We start from the raw sequence: 18,196 nt of genomic DNA, 5'->3' as shown, positions 1-18,196 counted from the left end.
CAAGATAAAGTTACACAAAGTCACTAATAGGGGTCTTTCACATCTCACAGTACATCGTAGTGATTCATGCTTGTAAAAGGAATAATATTAATGCTGAATTTGACCTGCCCCAGGGCCCTTGCTGTGTTTATTAGTCTCCTGAAAATGACAAATTTAGCCCCTCTCCTTCCTATACTCCCCCTAGCTTTCTCCTCAAGACCAAAGATCAATAATTCGTTTCAATCGGCGAAGACCGGCTAAGGTCAATACATCATCCTCTGATGCTCTACTTACATCATTTACAAACCATGAAATCTTGGGTGCCGGTGATGCACAGTTTGTGGTGCAGGTAAAGTACTCATAAAAGTGCTGAGGTTCTGCAGCTTTGCTGTTGACAACTTTTTCTAGTGTCACATCTGTAACCGGAACTAGAAACAGACAAGAGAAAATCAGCTTACGAAGACGAAGTGGAAGCACATTGGTTAACATGAACACTCTGGGCGAAATTAATTGCCAGAATTTTTTTATCTGTAGTTTAAGCAAGAATTAATATTTTTTCAAAATCAAGAAGTAAAATAATGCTCTGTATATGTTGCATTATTTCGTAAGATATCATATGAAGTAGGTGTTCTTACTGATATGAGCCACACTGTACATGTACTTTATCACATACCCTAAGTGAGTTGATCTGCTAGACAAAACCACAGAAAAGCAAAATTTCACCCTGAAAGGTGCATTAGAATTCTTCCAAAATCCTAGACATTTACAATCAACTTTATATCTAACTCGTGAGTTCTTTTCAATGCGTCAAGAAGCTTTGGGGAGATTAGAGTGCCCTGCTTTATGTTGGTGGAGCTCCTGTTTAACTTACCCAAAACCTGTAAATCCACAGCACCTTTGTCGTTGATATACCGACAACAATATATCCCATTATCGGCCCATTCGACACCTCTTATTGTCATATTATAAAACATAAAGGTGTCGATAGTGTCTGAACATGACAAGGCATATTTTCCCTTCGGATTGTCATAACAATGACAACCGCTAGTTCTTGTTTTGAAAGTCGGAGGCGACTGCCAGTTAACCGGCACCACTTGTTTAGGGTCATATTTCAGTTTACACCACAGACTGACGTTCTGTCCTTGCTTCACTTGCACTGGTCTTGGCTGTACTGTGATAACATTTACGGAATATACACCGGCCAATGCTGAAGAGTAAATGAAGGTTTACTAGAAAAAATCAAAATCAAGAAGTTATATAATGCACTGTATCTAGTGCATTATTTTGTGAGATATCGTATGGAGAAGGTGTTCTTACTGATATGACCCACACTGTACATGTACTTTATCATATACCCAGTGCATTGGTCCGGTAGACAAAACCAGAGAAAAGCAAAATTTCACCCCGAAAGGTGCATAAGAATTCTTCCAAAATCACGGAAGGTGAACCAATGTTGGCTCATTGCTCATTCATAGGTCTTGCAAGGCCCCACTACTGCTCGCAAATTTGTCGAATACGCATCCAACTAATGGAAATTAAGAGCATCTAGTAGGCCTAAGCTATAGATCCCTGCACTTGATTCGAACAACGTTTACGAAGACATTGAGTCAAGTCACGTTACAGTAATGTAAAAATACATGGTGACGTGACGACAGCTAACACTATGTTATGTAAAAGTTGTTCCCAATCAAGTGCATGGATCTATAATGACTTTACGAAAAGTTTTGCTGACTGTAAATTTCATACCTATATCTAATTCATCTCAAGATACCATTATTTTGAGCTATCAAATATGTTTGTGAAAATAAGACAACATAAAGTGTCTGAAGCACTTTAAAACCAGATAAAACGGCATTGATATCCTTAGTCTCGAACGGAGTAGTCAGGCTTTTCCTGCCCAAATTGAAAATCAATATATTTTGGAGGTGTGGTGATTTCAGCCAATAGAACAAAAGTAGGACAAGGTTAAATCATTTGCATAATTTATGTTTATCAATGCAACTGGCACACTGTAGGACTTGGTTATGACTTTAGAACACCCGCTTGCCCTGTTTTCCCGATAGAGGCGTTACTGTCTAAGCGTGAAAAACATGACAAGCCCAACAGTCGTTGTGCACCGAGCATTAATCGTGAGTTATATATGAAAAAAAATTTTTAGATAAAAAAGATTAATTTTGGCATAAAGATTACAATACAATACGTGCAATATATAAATCAATTTTAAGAGCATTAACTTTTATTTGTCCTCCCAAGTAGGGCAATAGCCTGATCTACATCACAACTTTTGGTGAACCCGTCGCCTGGCTCTAACAAGCCAATTGCTAGCCTGATTAGGTAATCTAGTTGTCAAACATATAACTGGCCATATCTTCAAAATGGATGGAGCAAATTGCATGGGGTTTTCTGTATCAAATAAATTGTTAGGTGCACTTTTGATATCATCTTACAGCAGGAAATGGCAAAATAGCTGGAGTCATGGCCTTTAAAATTGGGGGGGGGGGGGATGAGTAGCCCTGTGATTGTACCTACCATAAACTCCAAGGATGGCTGTCCCAAACAGAAAAATGTCCCACCTCATTATCCATACAGCAAGTCTCCTTTTGTTCTTTAGAGAGGGAAAGGGAACTTTTCACTAGATTATTTTTCCAAGCAATGAGTGATTCCTCCTATGGAGATCCATTTATTAAATAATTCTGAAAATTGATCTAATACTAGATCTTCATGTAGAACTTGAACTAGACCTGAAATCACAAGTTGGGATTCCCCCTCTTGACTTCTACCGGCATTTTGATTATTTACATTTAAGAATTAAAGAAAGTTGGCTGCATGGCCACATACATAATGAAAGACTGTCCACTACACATGGTTCTGAACTTCTGTTTATCGAAAATGTTGTATCAAACATTTTAAAGGAGTAGGCAGATAATCCGTTTAGTATGTTTGTCCTGCTAAAGTTTTATTAGTCAGTTATTTTCCTGAAAGTGTTTGACGTTTTTCCTGTATTGTTTCAACTCTTAGATAGTAGAAATAGGCATTAATCATTATCTTTAACATGCATAATGCCTGGCACTGGAAACTATTCGCCACTCTGGAGTGCACCCAAGTTTGGACGTCACCGTGGTAGCGCAACACCAGCATCATTACCAGTATGGCAGATAATCCAGAACAACTCTATGACATCTTAATGCTGCTTGCTGCCTCCTTGCAATGTGTTGCATCAGTCTGCACGAAGATGATCACGGCACAGAGGGCTCACTCAGGTCTTGTCTGGCTCTGCCTATTATGATGCAAGAATAAACAGAATCGATGGATAATTCTGCCAAGTAAGTGATAATAATGCGGCCAGTGATCATCGCATTGAATTGAGGGGCAAGTTTCTTAACCACTTGACCTAGAAGGTTTATACTTGGTGTGTGGGTACCCCTAGGCAAGACCTTCTTTCAAATAAAAATTAGCGCAATTTGACTGCTTGTCTGCCATATAGGTGGTGCTCTTTGAAACCTATTTTTGGCTATATCTTACGAACGCTGCTAGCTAGAATCATGAAATTTTTACCGTAGATGCATCTCATAAGGGTGCTTGAAATTTATCCCAGGTTTTTTATTTGACCTACTTTTCAAGGTCACTGAGATCAAAGTTTGCTATCGGCATCGCTGTTAGGTAATATCAGCACGTTTTGTAGCCGCTGGTGTTACTGACTTGGAATCTTGGACATCTGTACCCCTAGGTCAAATGACCTCGGAGCCTAAACGTCCATTGTCCGTCGTCATCATATGCAGAACTATCGCGTGATTATCTGCCTGACATTTTTCATAACAAGTTCTTCTTCAGGTTCTCCCTTCCATGTCGACAGGTGAGCACAATGGCCCTGGCCATTTCATTATCCCCCAGGTGTATGTAGTTCTTGAACCGAAACTGAATTAAAACCCTACTCTTAGTCAGAATGCAGAAGTTGTACTGGAACTAGAAGTGAAACAAACCAAGGTCAAGGGAACATTTCAAAATAAACCAATTCCTAACTCTACAGATTAAGTTTGATCAAAATTGAAGCTTCAGTTTCATTGTAATCAAAACTTATCGAAGTAAATATAGACATAGCATGTCTCCTTTTGTTTTTTAGAGAGGTGGACTGAACTTTTCAGTCACCAGATTATTTTTCATAAGCGATGAGTGATCAAGATCCTTTTCTTGGACAACCCATTTCAATTTTCCCCTTAAACTGATCCTAAATCTGATTCTTGGACTAAGACTTGATCCACATGTAGGACTGACACTGGAACTGAAAGTGAAACCTCAAGGTGACAAGAAAATTTCCCCTAAATAATCATCATATATCCCAACTTATCAAATTTTGGAGTTTGGAACTTCCTCTTGACTTTAAAATTCAAATTCTGGCCGTTTAAGAAGTAAAGAAAGTGCCTGCATGGCCACATACATGATGAAAGACTGACCACCACACATGGTTATCAAAATGGTGGTTTTAAACATGTTAAAAGATAATCGGATAATCCCATTCAGTATGTTTGTTCTGCTAAAGTTGTATCAGACGGTCATTTTCCTGAAAGTGTTTGAGGTTTTTCCTGTGTTGTTTCAACTCTTAGATAGTAGAAATAGGCGTTATTCAGTAGAAATAGGCGTTATTCATTATCTTTAGCATGCATAATGCCTGGCACGGGAAACTTTTCGCCACTCTGGAGTGCACCCAAGTTTGGACATGGCATCACCCTGGTAGCGCAACACCAGTATCATTACCAGTATGGCAGATAATCCAGAACGACTCTATGACATCTTGATGCTGCTTGTTGCCTTCTTGCAACATGTTGCATCAGTCCACACGAAGATGATCGCGGCACAGAGGTTGGCAAGAAAAACTAAAAACTCTGAATTCACCACCATTAAAATCCGAAAAATATGGGGTTTCTGATGAAAAAAATCTGAAATTGGTCCTGCAGGGGTTTGCAGCTCTGCAGTAGGGTTAATGGTGGACTGTTCTTCTGCGGGGCAAGTAGCGACAGGTAGTGATCCAGCTATGGATGTATGCCTTATATAAGCGGGACTGTGCACGCTTCCTCCCAATGCTGGAGGGAAGATGGCCTGTGTACTTGCCAGAGTCACATTGCTCTTCTGATGTTAAAATGAACAAGAACATGTAGAACAAGATGATCTCAAGCAGAGGCCAGATCAAAATTTGGTCAAAATCGTGAGGAATTCTGATCGGAAGTTTGAATTACTACATTTACTATAAATCAAGAATTATTCGTTTCATTAATTTCCACATTTACCAATCTCAAAAATGTATGCTGACAAATATCAATCTGATTGAAATTACTGTTACAGTGTTGTCAAAACACTAAAATAAGATAGGTAAAAGTTAATGGCCAAAGTATGATTTCGGGGTCTACGATACTGTTTTCAGTCACGCATGGAATACCCCAATCTCCAAGCCTCTTCATTAGTAACAGTTGCTGAGTGATACTTGCTCCATGGACTGACTCGGTATACGGTTATTTAGACAACAGTGTTTTCCATGCTCTTGCCTTGGTGAAGTGGGGTGCTCCTCAAAGACTAATCAGTCATCACGAAGCCTCTCAAAGAAACCCAAAGAAATCAATCTGTTGATCATCAAGAAAGAAACACCAGGTCCTTGAGACCTACAATCGGTCATCTTAATGCAATCGGGCCTGATGCGATCTCATGTCGACTTTATCTGCACGCATGTGTAGTGGCGCTAAATTGGTGTCGTCACCACGACATCCTGCGGATTATTGGTGGAACCAAAAAAAATTTGTCCACATCAGTCCTCATTGCTGTTGAGCGTCTAAATGGGTACATTTGAATGAGACCACATCTGGTCTGGAATGGGGTTCGATCCAATCAGATCTGAATGCGGTCTAAACGGTCCTATAAAGGACGGATCCTTTAAATATGGACTAAGGTGCTACTCCCACTCACAGACAAATAACCCAGCTAGCAAATTACATGGGACCCATATGGGTGCCAAATGGGCAATCTGGGTTGCCAATATGGGCCCCATCTAAACAAACCATATGGGGCCCAGATGGGAAACATGGGGCCCACTTCAACCATGTGGGGCCCATATGTGTTTTGCACCGTGGACGCCCATGTGGGTACCATCTGGGCAAAGTGGGGTAACTGGGTATGACGTGGGGGTTGCATGGGCAAGCACCACCTTAAACCCCTGTAAATCCCAGTTAGTGCCCACCTGGTCTGATGTGTTCTACACTTCTTTGAATAGTCTATGTCATCCCCAGACACGTTGTCTCAAAAAGGGATTGCATGGGGACACTGAGTTGAGTTCATTGAGAATGGAAAAACGAAACAAAATGTATGATAAAAAAATGAAAATATTTATTTGATTTCTATAATGAATTGCAGTTGATACTGAGTATCAACAATGTCAAAGCACCAATGTCATTGAATAAACCTGAGATTTTGTCCTGCATTTCCATGTTTTGGCAAGTCACTGTTCATCACTATGGTTATATAATATTCTTAATTGTCACTATCAGTATTTTGTGGCTCTGGCAGGGCAGGGTCATTTCCACCTGGCAATTGTTGTTCATTGACGACTTCAACTCCTCTCGCCGCACGTTTTCCTCCTAGTCCTCGATCACGCGCATTTGTGAACCATGTTGACATTTTCTCTGCGATGGCCTTGTCTGTTGACTGCTTCTGATAGGCATGTTTGCGAACACTTCCTGAAACCAAAGACGTATAGTGTAACAGTATTATGTACATCACAATAGTTTTCTGACAAGGCTACGAGTACCACTACACAGGTCTACAATACATGATCATGATAAAACAGCAAAACAGGTAGGCAAGACACACTGCACAGTGTATTTTCACGTACATAAATGTACACATTTAAATGTACAGTGTAGCATGTACAGTTACAGTACACTAGCAGCCTACAACGAACGGGATATCACAACAAAAACATCAAAGAATCTGCAGGATTGTATTGAAAGAATGTATATAAAGCACACAAACATCAAGATTGGTGCTTTAGTAGACAAGGTCACAACTAACCTGGCAAACAAAAACCTGAGATTTTGTCCTGCATTTCCATGTTTTGGCAAGTCACTGTTCATCACTATGGTTATATAATATTCTTAATTGTCACTATCAGTGTTTTGTGGCTCTGGCAGGGCAGGGTCATTTCCACCTGGCAATTGTTGTTCATTGACGACTTCAACTCCTCTCGCCGCACGTTTTCCTCCTAGTCCTCGATCACGCGCATTCGTGAACCATGTTGACATTTTCTCTGCGATGGCCTTGTCTGTTGACTGCTTCTGATAGGCATGTTTGCGAACACTTCCTGAAACCAAAGACGTATAGTGTAACAGTATTATGTACATCACAATAGTTTTCTGACAAGGCTATGAGTACCACTACACAGGCCTACAATACATGATCATGATAAAACAGCAAAACAGGTAGGCAAGACACACTGCACAGTGTATTTTCACGTACATAAATGTACACAGTTAAATGTACAGTAACAGTGTAGCATGTACAGTTACAGTACACTAGGAGCCTACAACGAACGGGATATCACAACAAAAACATCAAAGAATCTGCAGGATTGTATTGAAAGAATGTATATAAAGCACACAAACATCAAGATTGGTGCTTTAGACAAGGTCACAACTAACCTGGCAAACAAAAAACTATTCTAATCAATGAAATTATGGGAAAGTTTCTCTGCTTTTTGAGTACTGGCGTGAAGAACAAAATCAAATATGGCGGCTGACAATGGCCTGCAAGGAGGCGACAATACTCGTCCCCATCAGCTCTTTCAGCTCCATTGGAGACGCACGATGCACTCAGAGGCCAATGGGGACGATTTTGATTTGCTTTGGCGCCAAACAAATTTTGTAAGATGCCAGCTTTACTCATAAATTTTATAAAACATATTTCATTATCATAATCTTGAATGGGCCTCATGTAAACCCTTTATTTTTAAAACATATAATTGGAAATTCTCGGATGTGGGATTGATATGGGGTTCATATGGGATACATTGGGCTTACAATTCTCAATAGATCCCCATATCAACCATCGCAAACCCACATGGGGCCCATAACTCAAAACCCATATGGGCTTTCCCATATGGGCCCCACATGGTGAAATCCCATGTGAGATAAACCATCTTGGTCCCACATGGGTTACATGTGGGCCAGATGGGACCCTGCTTGCCCAGGTAAAACCCATGTGGTTCCCATATGTTTTGCTAGCTGGGAACAGACCAGGATAGGGAGGAGGATGAATCTTTTCTGCTGGCTGAAGCTGGTAGGCGCATGCAAGACCAGTGCACTGAGGAATAATTGCATTTTGACTGGGAGCTTCTTATTCTAACACCCCAGGGGGCTCGGCCGACTCCCCAAAACTCAAAAGTTGGCCAAAACATCCAAATTGCTTCGCATTAACCTCAAAACATTGTTGGAGGCGTACAATTCCTGTTAAAAACTGCAGCGCCATCTATATAACTAAAAACCGCTTATAACATGATTTCTAATTGTTTCTAGGTCATCGCCACACGATGGTGGCAGGACGTTGTGAAAAGGTTAAATGGCTCTAGCTCTCCAGGCAAGAATCCTTATCATCCTAGTTACAGACACTGGCTGTGTGTTCCTTGTTCTAAATGTCATAGCCTGGAGGCTGACCCTCAACTCTTGTCTCTGCACAATCCTTTGATGAGCCGGCAAGAAACTTAACCATCGCTGGTCTAGGGGCGTAGTTCTAAGTCCTCAAAAACCATGCCCCCCAGTCCTTCCTTCAGCGTTCTATGGTAGTGTGATGTAGGACTGTTGATTATATATCATTGATGACAGACAGTAATTTTAATCAGATAAAGAATTTAATACATTTCAAAACACTTTTTCAGCTCTTCGTAGATTTTTGAAAGAATCACAGTGGAGTATAAAATATCACAGAATTTATTGTTTATGCTAATACAAAATGCATAGTTAAACCATAAGGTCACCTGAGATTAAAATAATTTGTATCAACATTTTGTAATTATCCTACAATATGCATGTGACAGTAAGATCCTACTACCAGCAGAAATTTCTCTAAGCCTAATATCTGGACGGACTGCATTTCTCTTCTGTGGAGGAAACTTTTTTTATGTTGTTTACAGTTTTATCACAGTATTTGACGGGAGATTATTATTACAAATTTACGACATACAACTCAACTGAAACTCGCCACTGTTATTTGGGTCAGTTTCTCAACCTTGATTGGTCTTAGTATCAAACACAATGGCATGAATTTCATACAATGACTCTTTGCAATATTCTTATCAGTATATCAATAAAACAATATCACTGATAAGACCTGATTGGTATAAATGAAAAGAATAATGCTTTTTTAAGGCGTTGCTGAGCTGTCCTGCTTTGATATGCAGAAAAATTGAGAAGTTTATTTTTGGAGGGCCATATATTTATATGATATTATGTACATGTATATTATCGCAATATTGAGCACAATATAGGCCTAGTTGGTAAAGCCAAAAGTTCTTAATTAGTCCTTAATCTGCCTTAAAGGGGAATTTCGCACGACGAACGTTTCACCCTACTTTTTACATTTTCTCAGGCGGTGAAAATGAACCTTCTCCTTTCCTATTTTAAAGTGAGGTGCAGTTATCAGGATTAGCCCAGATGAACATGTGGACAATAGGGTCAGCTATGGTCATTGTGCATATATCCATCCTTCACCGCCGATAAACTCCTCCCTGATCAGCCGTCAGAACGGCTGTTAAAACATTATTGGTTGTCTCCATGCATTCCCTTCCTTTCCCACACATCCATATCGCAACAACACTAACATTACACTCGTGGTTGTCCCACGAGACACGCACTGAAAGCCATCGTAGTGGAAGACCAAGTGTACAAAGAGTAACAGTTCCAGGCATGCTGACCTGATACAAATGCACTGTGCATGTTGTAGAAGATGGGTAACCTGATCATAAATCAAAGACGCCAAGGTTGGCAATATCAATTCAGGCGGTCATTCAATTACTTTGTGTCGAGCAATGTCATCGGTCACCCGTTTATGAGTGCACGCCCGACGGGTTTCCCGCCTTGTTGGGTCGGCGATGAAAGGAGTAGACATTCACCGAGTCATATACCAGTTTTCCTTCTTCTCGACTGGTTGTCCAAGGCGGCTAAGAAGGCCAGTCTCCCCCGAAGTCATTAACGAGCCATATCGATCTGGTCGCTACTATCTTGATCCACGATATTGTTCGAAGCCAAATTCTCTGGGCTGTGGTTGATATCGGAAGTGAGATCTATAGTAACTGTGGGTTTGTCCGAAAAAGGTTGGACTACCACTGTTAATGCTCCTGTAAAGAAGAAGAAGAAGAAATCCTTGTCACTAATGGGTCAGTTATTTAGATGATTATTATTTCATCCCGTCTTGGAGGAGGAATACTCTCTGGTTAACATGGTAATAAGAACATTCTCAGGATCAAATTGGATAACCGAGTCTCAAATGCAGATTTATGGAGGGAGATTAGACATGAGAGGATAAAAGTCCAAGTGCTGATGAGCAAGTAGCTTGCGATGGACTCTTATCTGGCCGCTGGCAAAAGTTAGAGTCACTTGACCAATAACCTCAGAGTTCATACATAAACACATAGTGGCAGGCAAAAAGGGCATCCCATTTTAGGTGGGGAACACTCTCTGGAGAATAACTTTCCGAGTGCAGTGCCAATCCAGATGCAAATTCTAGAACAGTGAGTGATCTAGTGGTTCATGAAGTCAGTCAGCCACCCATGGGCTGTTGTCAGGCAAATTCTCTCGTCGCTATGACATAATTTTTTTGCTGTAACATTATATTTGGCGGCAATATTGTTATGATTGGCCGGGCGGAAAATGTGAACTTATCTCATCCCCGACAACAATACGTTCTCTGAGTTGTCAAAAAATCGCAAACACATCAGACTGGGGGAAAAAAGGGGAGTGGATCAAAGAGAAATAGAAAGCAGGGCATCTTGAGACAGAGGGGCACCTGAATGTGGATTAGCAATCATGTCAAGTTCTTCTGCCCAGGAAGTCAGAAAGATGTGGTCATTCAGCTGGTCAGCAATGTTGATAGTAGCAACAACTTCGGAAAGTTTATTTGGAACGATAAGAGTTAATATATTTTTTCTTTCTTCTTTAAAGTCCATAGCGTTCAAATATCCAATCGCGTTAATACGTAGAACTGAAGATAAATTTCAACAGTGCCATTGTGTAGTCAGATATTTGCAAAGTTTCAGCAAAAATGCAGGCACGATGACTGTTATAACGTCATTTCAATTTGCTTCACCTACCAGTAAACATGAACGCCGTACCCCTTTAAGAGCCTATTCAATCAATCTTTTCATAGCTGGTTTGATATTCTTATGTTTACGACTCAATATGGACTCGACAAGTAAGCTACTGAGCAGATTATGCAACAGCAAATGATTAAGAAAAGTGCCAAGAAGCTGCAACAATAATAATCTGAAAACTCAACTTACAACTGAAGATAAATTTCAACACTGCCGTTTTGTAGACAGATGTGTGCAAAGTTTCAGCAAAAATGCAGGCACGATGACTGTTATAACGTCATTTCAATTTGCTTCACCTACCAGTAAACATGAACGCCAAACTTCTTTAAGGGCCTATTCAATCGATCTTTTCAAACATGTCAAAGCGGGTTTGATATTCTTATGATTATGACTCAATATGGACTCCACAAGAAAAGTGCCACGAAGCTTCAAAAAATGATCTGAAACTCACTCTGATAAGCTGTTGACAATATTTTTCGAGCACAACAATTATGATGACAGCTGTGACAAGCCTAGGAGATAGTGCAGTTGTCGCGGCTGCTGAAGCAATTTCATCCGTTTTGCGCTGAGGTGGACCTGGGTTTACTGGAAAGTAAAATTCATGTAAGTCAATAACAATTCAAGACATCAACATCATTGAAGCTGATATGCATGCATAAAAAACCTACCGGCTATGTGTGAAAACACAATCATCCGTCCACCACATTTTGTACGACAGTCAGCCATGTTTTAAATACCCTCAGTTATGTTACACTAGCAGTAGTCCCAAGTGGCGCTACTGTGTTCACTATCGTGCACCCTACGTGGAGCATAGAGAATGAGTGTCACTTCACACATATGCAGCAAAATTACCCTTGCACCCCCTTGCGTTCATTTCTTGAATTGGAAATCTTCCTCATCAGACACCCTTCAATATACTCATGGTATTTATATACCTAAAAGACGAAATCGTAAGATGCTTACCAACATTATTGACAGCTATTGCCTTAGAAACCTTTGGCTCTCCAATAACATTTTCTGCCGTACAGGAAATGTCATATTCTTTTCTCTCCTTATCCATGTCTGGGCTAACTACTCTCACTCTGCTCTCAGTCCGTTTCTGGCCCTTCTTGGCCCCTGAGCAGTCCAACTCTGTGACTGACACGGTGCCATGAAAGGGTTGCTTGAAAATAAGTGGGATATGGTTAAGCTGATGTGTTTATTTCACCTCAATCACTTACACTACTGCGGAACCTTCCTTTAGCGGACACCATTCTATCAAAGACACCCCCACTTTTAAAAATACTGCACTGGTACCGAAAGGTTGTTTCCTTATAAATGTACAGGACGTTTTTTCCAGATTCTTAATAAGAGACAGCATTTCCCAGTAGGGTGTCCCTATAAAGAAATATTGTATTTTGATTTTATTATTGAACAAAAGGCTGATTTAAAAACTGCACAGTGGCTTTATTGCTCGAGGAACCTCTGTCACTGACTTCATCTTAAGAGGACAATATATACAGCAGCTAGGCAGGCAAGATAAAGTTACATAAAGTTGCTAATGGGAGTCTTTCATATCTCACAGTACGTCGTAGTGATTCACGCTTGTAAAGGGAATAATAGTAGTGCTGAATTCGACATGACCCAGGGCCCTTACTGTGTATATTAGTCCCCTGAAGATGGCCCCTCTCCTGCCTTTAGTCCCCCTAGCTGTCTCCTCAAGACCAAAGATCAATAAATCGTTTCAATCGGTGTAGACCTTCTCAAGTCAAGACATCGTCCTCTGATGCTCTTACTTACGTCATTTACAAACCATGAAATCTTCGGTGCCGGAAATGCACAGTTTGTTTTGCAGGTTAAGTACTCATTGCGCTGGGGCTCTTCCGCTGTGCTCAGACTGACGATTTTTTCTAATGTCACATCTGTAACAGGAACTGAAAACAGACAAGAGAAAATCAGCCTACAACGTCAAAGTTGAAGCACATTTGTTTACACGAACACTCCGGGCGAAATCATATTTGAGAATTTTTTGATCTGTAATTTTAGAGAGAATTTTAAAAAAGAGCTTGAAATAAAAAAGTTAGATAATGAAAAACCAATGCACACTTATTCAACAACCAGGGCTATAGCTACTACAATCATGGTACATTTTTGTACACCTTAGTATAAATCACGACTTTAGCACTTTCACTAGTTTCAGTGTCATGGGCGCCAAAAGAACCACTCTTGCAGCCTAGTGTAGCTCCTGAATATAACTTACCCAAAACCTGTAAATCCACTATGTCCATATGTTTGGTATACAGACACCGATATATCCCATTATCGGCCCATTGGACATCCATTATTGTCATATTATAATACTCAAAAGCGTTGCTAGTGTCTGAACATGCCATGACATATTTATTCTTTACAAAAGAATCACAATCGACTGTTCTTGTTTTGAAATTAGGCGGCGAATGCCAGACTACCGGCAATACATTATCAGGGTCATATTTCAGTTTACACCATAAACTGACGCTGTGTCCTTGTATCACTTTGACTGGTCCTGGCTGCACTGTGATATCAGTTCGGGAATAAATACTAGTCAGTGCTGAAAAGAATTAACAAAGATTTACTATCTGGATCCTGACTTAAGAATTAGGCGCAAATATGTTCTTAACTGTCAAGTCCACACTTGGAGAGGTATTGAAAAACAATTTGCTTTGGCAAGTCTACAGATAGAAACGTTTTTAAAGTTTTGCCAATTTGGCAATTGGGGGAGTATTTTAATATATTTCTGCCTGTTGGTTGAAGAAATGGGTCGAAATCAATGTCTCTCAATGCTATATGATAACGTTAAAAGATTGTAAGATGCTTACCATCATTATTGACCGATATTGCCTTAGAAACCTTTGGCTCTCCAAGAACGTTTTCTGCCGTACAGGAAATGACATATTCCTTTCTCTCCTTATCCATGTCTGTGCTAATTACGGTCACTCTGCTCGCAGTCCGTTTCTGGCCCTCCTTGGCCCCTGAGCAGTCCAACTCTTTCACCGTCGCGTTACCATTAAAGGATTGCTGGAAAATAAGTATGGCAATGGTAAAGCTACAGTGTCTATTTCATCTTCATCACTTACACTACTGTGGAGCCTCCCTTCAGTGGACACCACTCTGTCAAGGATACCCTCTCTATTTAAAATACTACACTGGTACAAAAAGGTAGTTTCCATTTAAATTTACAGTACTTTTTTTCCAGATAATCAGGGCACCTCTCTCAATTAGAGACAGCATTTCCCAGTAGGGTATCCCTATCAAGAAGTATCGGTGTAGACCTGCTCAAGTCAAGACATCGTCCTCTGATGCTCTACTTACGTCATTTACAAACCATGAAATCTTGGGTGCCGGTGATGCACAGTTTGTGGTGCAGGTGAAGTTGTCATACAAGCGCTGTGGATCTGCAGCAGACTTGGGGACGACTTTTTCTAGTGTCACATTTGTAACCGGAACTGGAAACAGACAAGAGAAAATCAGCTTACGAAGACGAAGTGGAAGCACTTTGGTTAACATGAACACTCCGGGCGAAATTAATTGCAAAATTTCACCTCAAAAGGTGCATTCAAATTCTTCCAAAATCCTAGACATTTACAATCAACTTTATTTCTAATTCTTGAGTTCTTTTCAATACGTCAAGGCAGCTTTTGGAAGACTAGAGTGCCCTTATGCCTTATGTTGGTGTAGCTCCTGTTTAACTTACCCAAAACCTGTAAATCCACAGCACCTTTGTCGTTGATATGCCGACAATAATATATCCCATTATCGGCCCATTCGACCCCCCTTATTGTCATATTATAAAACATAAAAGTGTCGATAGTGTCTGAACATGACAAGGCATATTTTCCCTTCGGATTGTCATAACAATGACAACCGCTAGTTCTTGTTTTGAAAGTCGGAGGCGACTGCCAGTTAACCGGCACCACTTGTTTAGGGTCATATTTCAGTTTACACCACAGACTGACATTCTGTCCTTGCTTCACTTGCACTGGTCTTGGCTGTACTGTGATAACATTTACGGAATATACACCGGCCAATGCTGAAGAGTAAATGAAGGTTTACTAGAAAAAATCGAAATCAAGAAGTTATACAATGCACTGTATCTAGTGCATTATTTTGTGAGATATCGTATGGAGAAGGTGTTCTTACTGATGTGACCCACACTGTACATGTACTTTATCATATACCCAGTGCATTGGTCCGGTAGACAAAACCACAGAAAAGCAAAATTTCACCCCAAAAGGTGCATTCAAATTCTTCCAAAATCACGGAAGGTGAACCAATGTTGGCTCATTGCTCATTCATAGGTCTTGCAAGGCCCCGCTACTACTCGCAAATTTGTCGAATACGCATCCAACTAATGGAAATTAAGAGCGTCTCGTAGGCCTAAGGGATCACGTCCAAAGTCCGCACGCGAATCGGGGCGAAAATTCGCCTGGTCGAATATTGCCAAACTCATTCGCCTCCAGATCGCTCCCTGCTTCGGCGATTCTGTTATGATCAGGCGAAAATTCAGACTGAATGAAAATCGCAGGCGAAAATAATAATCCTGCCTAATTCGCTGTCACCAACCATCGTAACGAAGCGAATATTAGGGGCCTACATGTGTTGTAGTATGCGTATTCCGACTTAGCTGATAGCAGACCGAACAAAAACACAAACTGGAATTCCCGGTCAACCTGACTGCAGTAATCATATACATCACATCTATCCACGAGGAGTTACACAAATTCGGCACAGAGGTTTGAGGTTCTTAGTATTATGGTATGTATTCCGAACGATTGTGGCGGAATGTACCGAATCATATAGCTAATCATAGTTAGGCTTATGTTTCCGAGTCTCAGCCAACCAATCAAGATCGTTGTAGTATCCGGCCCACCAGCATTCACCAGGTTTAAAGTCGGGTATAAAGTCATCTAAATAAAATTTTGTGGCCAAAACGTAATACATACACCATGAAAAATACATTTCCTGAAAATTTCATGCTTATTTCGTTGATGACCATTAGATTTTACTTTGATGGCTTTAATGTATGTATGTGTTTAAACCTGGTGGACACTGTTTAGTATGACTCGATTTGTTTACGTGACTGCACTTTTCCGCCAATAAAACAAGACGAAAGTCGTTGCAAAATCGTTCCGAATATCGGACAAGCATGCAAGAGCCACCAATTTCGTAAAATCGCTCCTGGAGCGATTTTTGGTGCGAAATCGAAGAATAGGCGCGATTTCGCATCTGACATTCTGGCGATTTCATTTTATCGCCTCACATTCGCCGGTCGATTTTCGGACAGATTTCGCAGGCAGAATACTGTAGGGTGAATTTCGCCGGCGAATATCGCGTACGGACTTTGGACATACCCTAACAGGTGCATTCAAATTCTTCCAAAATCACGGAAGGTGAACCAATGTTGGCTCATTGCTCATTCATAGGTCTTGCAAGGCTCCGCTACTACTCGCAAATTTGTCGAATACGCATCCAACTAATGGAAATTAAGAGCGTCTCGTAGGCCTAAGCTACAGAGCGATGCACTTGATTGGGAACAACGTTTACAAAGACATTGAGTCACGTAGTAGCATAGTGACGTGACGACGGCCAACACTATGTTATGTAAACGTTGTTCCCAATCAAGTGCATGGATCTATAATGACTGTAAATTTTATACTTTTATCTAATTCATCTCAAGATACCATTATTTTGAGCTATTAAATATGTCTGTGAAAATAAGAAAACATAAAGTGTCTGAAACACTTTAAAACCAGATAAAACCGCAGTGAAATCCAAAGTCTCAAACGAAGAAGTCAGGCTTTTCCTGCCCAAATGGAAAATCAATATATTTTGGAGGTGTGGTGATTTCAGCCAATAGAACAAAAGTAGGACAAGGTTAAATCATTTGCATGATTTATGTTTTGAATACAATTGGCACACTGTGGGACTTGGTTATGACTTTGAACACCCACTTGCCCTGTTTTCCCGATAGAGGCGTCACTGTCTAAGCGTGAAAAACATGACAAGTTCAACAGTCGTTGTAGTATGTACCGAGCATTATCTGTGAGTTATATGAAAAAAGTGTTTAGATAAAAAAGATGAATTTTGGCATAAAGAATACAATACAATACATGCAAGATATGAATAAATTTTAAGAGCATAAAATGATATTTGTCCTCCCATTTAGGGCAATAGCCTGATCTACACCACAACTTTTGGTGAGCCCGCCACCTGGCTCTAACAAGCCAGTCGCTAGCATGGGGTTTTCTGTATTGTATAAATTGTAGGTGCACTTTTGAAATCGTCTTACAGCAGGAAATGGGAAAATACCTGGAGTCATGGCCTTTAAAACTAGGATGGGGTGGGGGGGTGAGCAACCCTGTGATTGTACCTACCATAAACTCCAAGGGTGGCTGTACCAAACAGAAAAAAGTGCCACTTCATCATCCACACAGCACGTCTCCTTTTGTTCTTGAGAGAGGGAGAGGGACCTTTTCACCAGATTATTTTTCACAAGTGACGTGCTTCATCTAACTGTGATCCTTTTCTTAAATAATTCTGAAAATAGATCTCATACTAGATCTACATGTAGACCTAAAACCAGGTGATTCCCTTAGTTTCTCTTGACTTTAACTGGCATATTGATTATTTACGTTTAAGAATAACGAAAATTGCCTGCATGGCCACATACATGATGAAAGACTGTCCACCACACATGGTTCTGAACTTCTATTTATCGAAAATGTTGTATGAAAGATTTTAGGGGAGTAGGCAGATAATCCATTCAGTATGTTTGTCCTGCTAAAGTTTTATTAGTCAGTTATTTTCCTGAAAGTGTTTGACGTTTTTCCTGTATTGTGTCTAGATAGTTGAAGATAG

General features: G+C 40.4%; 2 protein-coding genes and 1 long non-coding RNA gene across 13 annotated transcripts in view; 1 reads left to right on the top strand and 2 right to left on the bottom strand.

Annotated features, from left to right (window-relative positions):
• The window catches only part of LOC135502527 (caldesmon-like), a 272,930-nt gene that overhangs the window by 87,033 nt on the left and 167,701 nt on the right, over positions 1 to 18,196 (top strand). The gene's annotated exons all lie outside the window — the stretch shown is intronic.
• Positions 1 to 18,196, bottom strand: part of LOC135502401 (uncharacterized) — a 98,994-nt gene that overhangs the window by 4,968 nt on the left and 75,830 nt on the right. The window contains exons 11-14 of the mRNA XM_064795207.1: positions 13,560 to 13,889; positions 13,100 to 13,233; positions 12,284 to 12,482; positions 11,772 to 11,905 (exon numbers count right to left, since the gene is read on the bottom strand). Of these exons, the coding sequence (XP_064651277.1) occupies positions 11,772 to 11,905; positions 12,284 to 12,482; positions 13,100 to 13,233; positions 13,560 to 13,889 (797 nt within the window). The remainder of the gene's footprint in view (positions 1 to 11,771; positions 11,906 to 12,283; positions 12,483 to 13,099; positions 13,234 to 13,559; positions 13,890 to 18,196) is intronic.
• LOC135502585 (uncharacterized) lies at positions 6,329 to 7,744 on the bottom strand. Its single transcript, XR_010449799.1, has 3 exons — positions 7,659 to 7,744; positions 7,033 to 7,321; positions 6,329 to 6,698 (listed from the first exon to the last, which is right to left on the bottom strand). It is a non-coding gene; the product is annotated as an uncharacterized LOC135502585 (long non-coding RNA).

The sequence above is a fragment of the Lineus longissimus genome, chromosome 18 (genome assembly GCF_910592395.1).
Source record: "Lineus longissimus chromosome 18, tnLinLong1.2, whole genome shotgun sequence".
Classification (NCBI taxonomy): domain Eukaryota; kingdom Metazoa; phylum Nemertea; class Pilidiophora; order Heteronemertea; family Lineidae; genus Lineus; species Lineus longissimus.
Note: the sequence above shows the minus strand (reverse complement) of the source record. Positions and strands in the feature narration are given on the sequence as shown.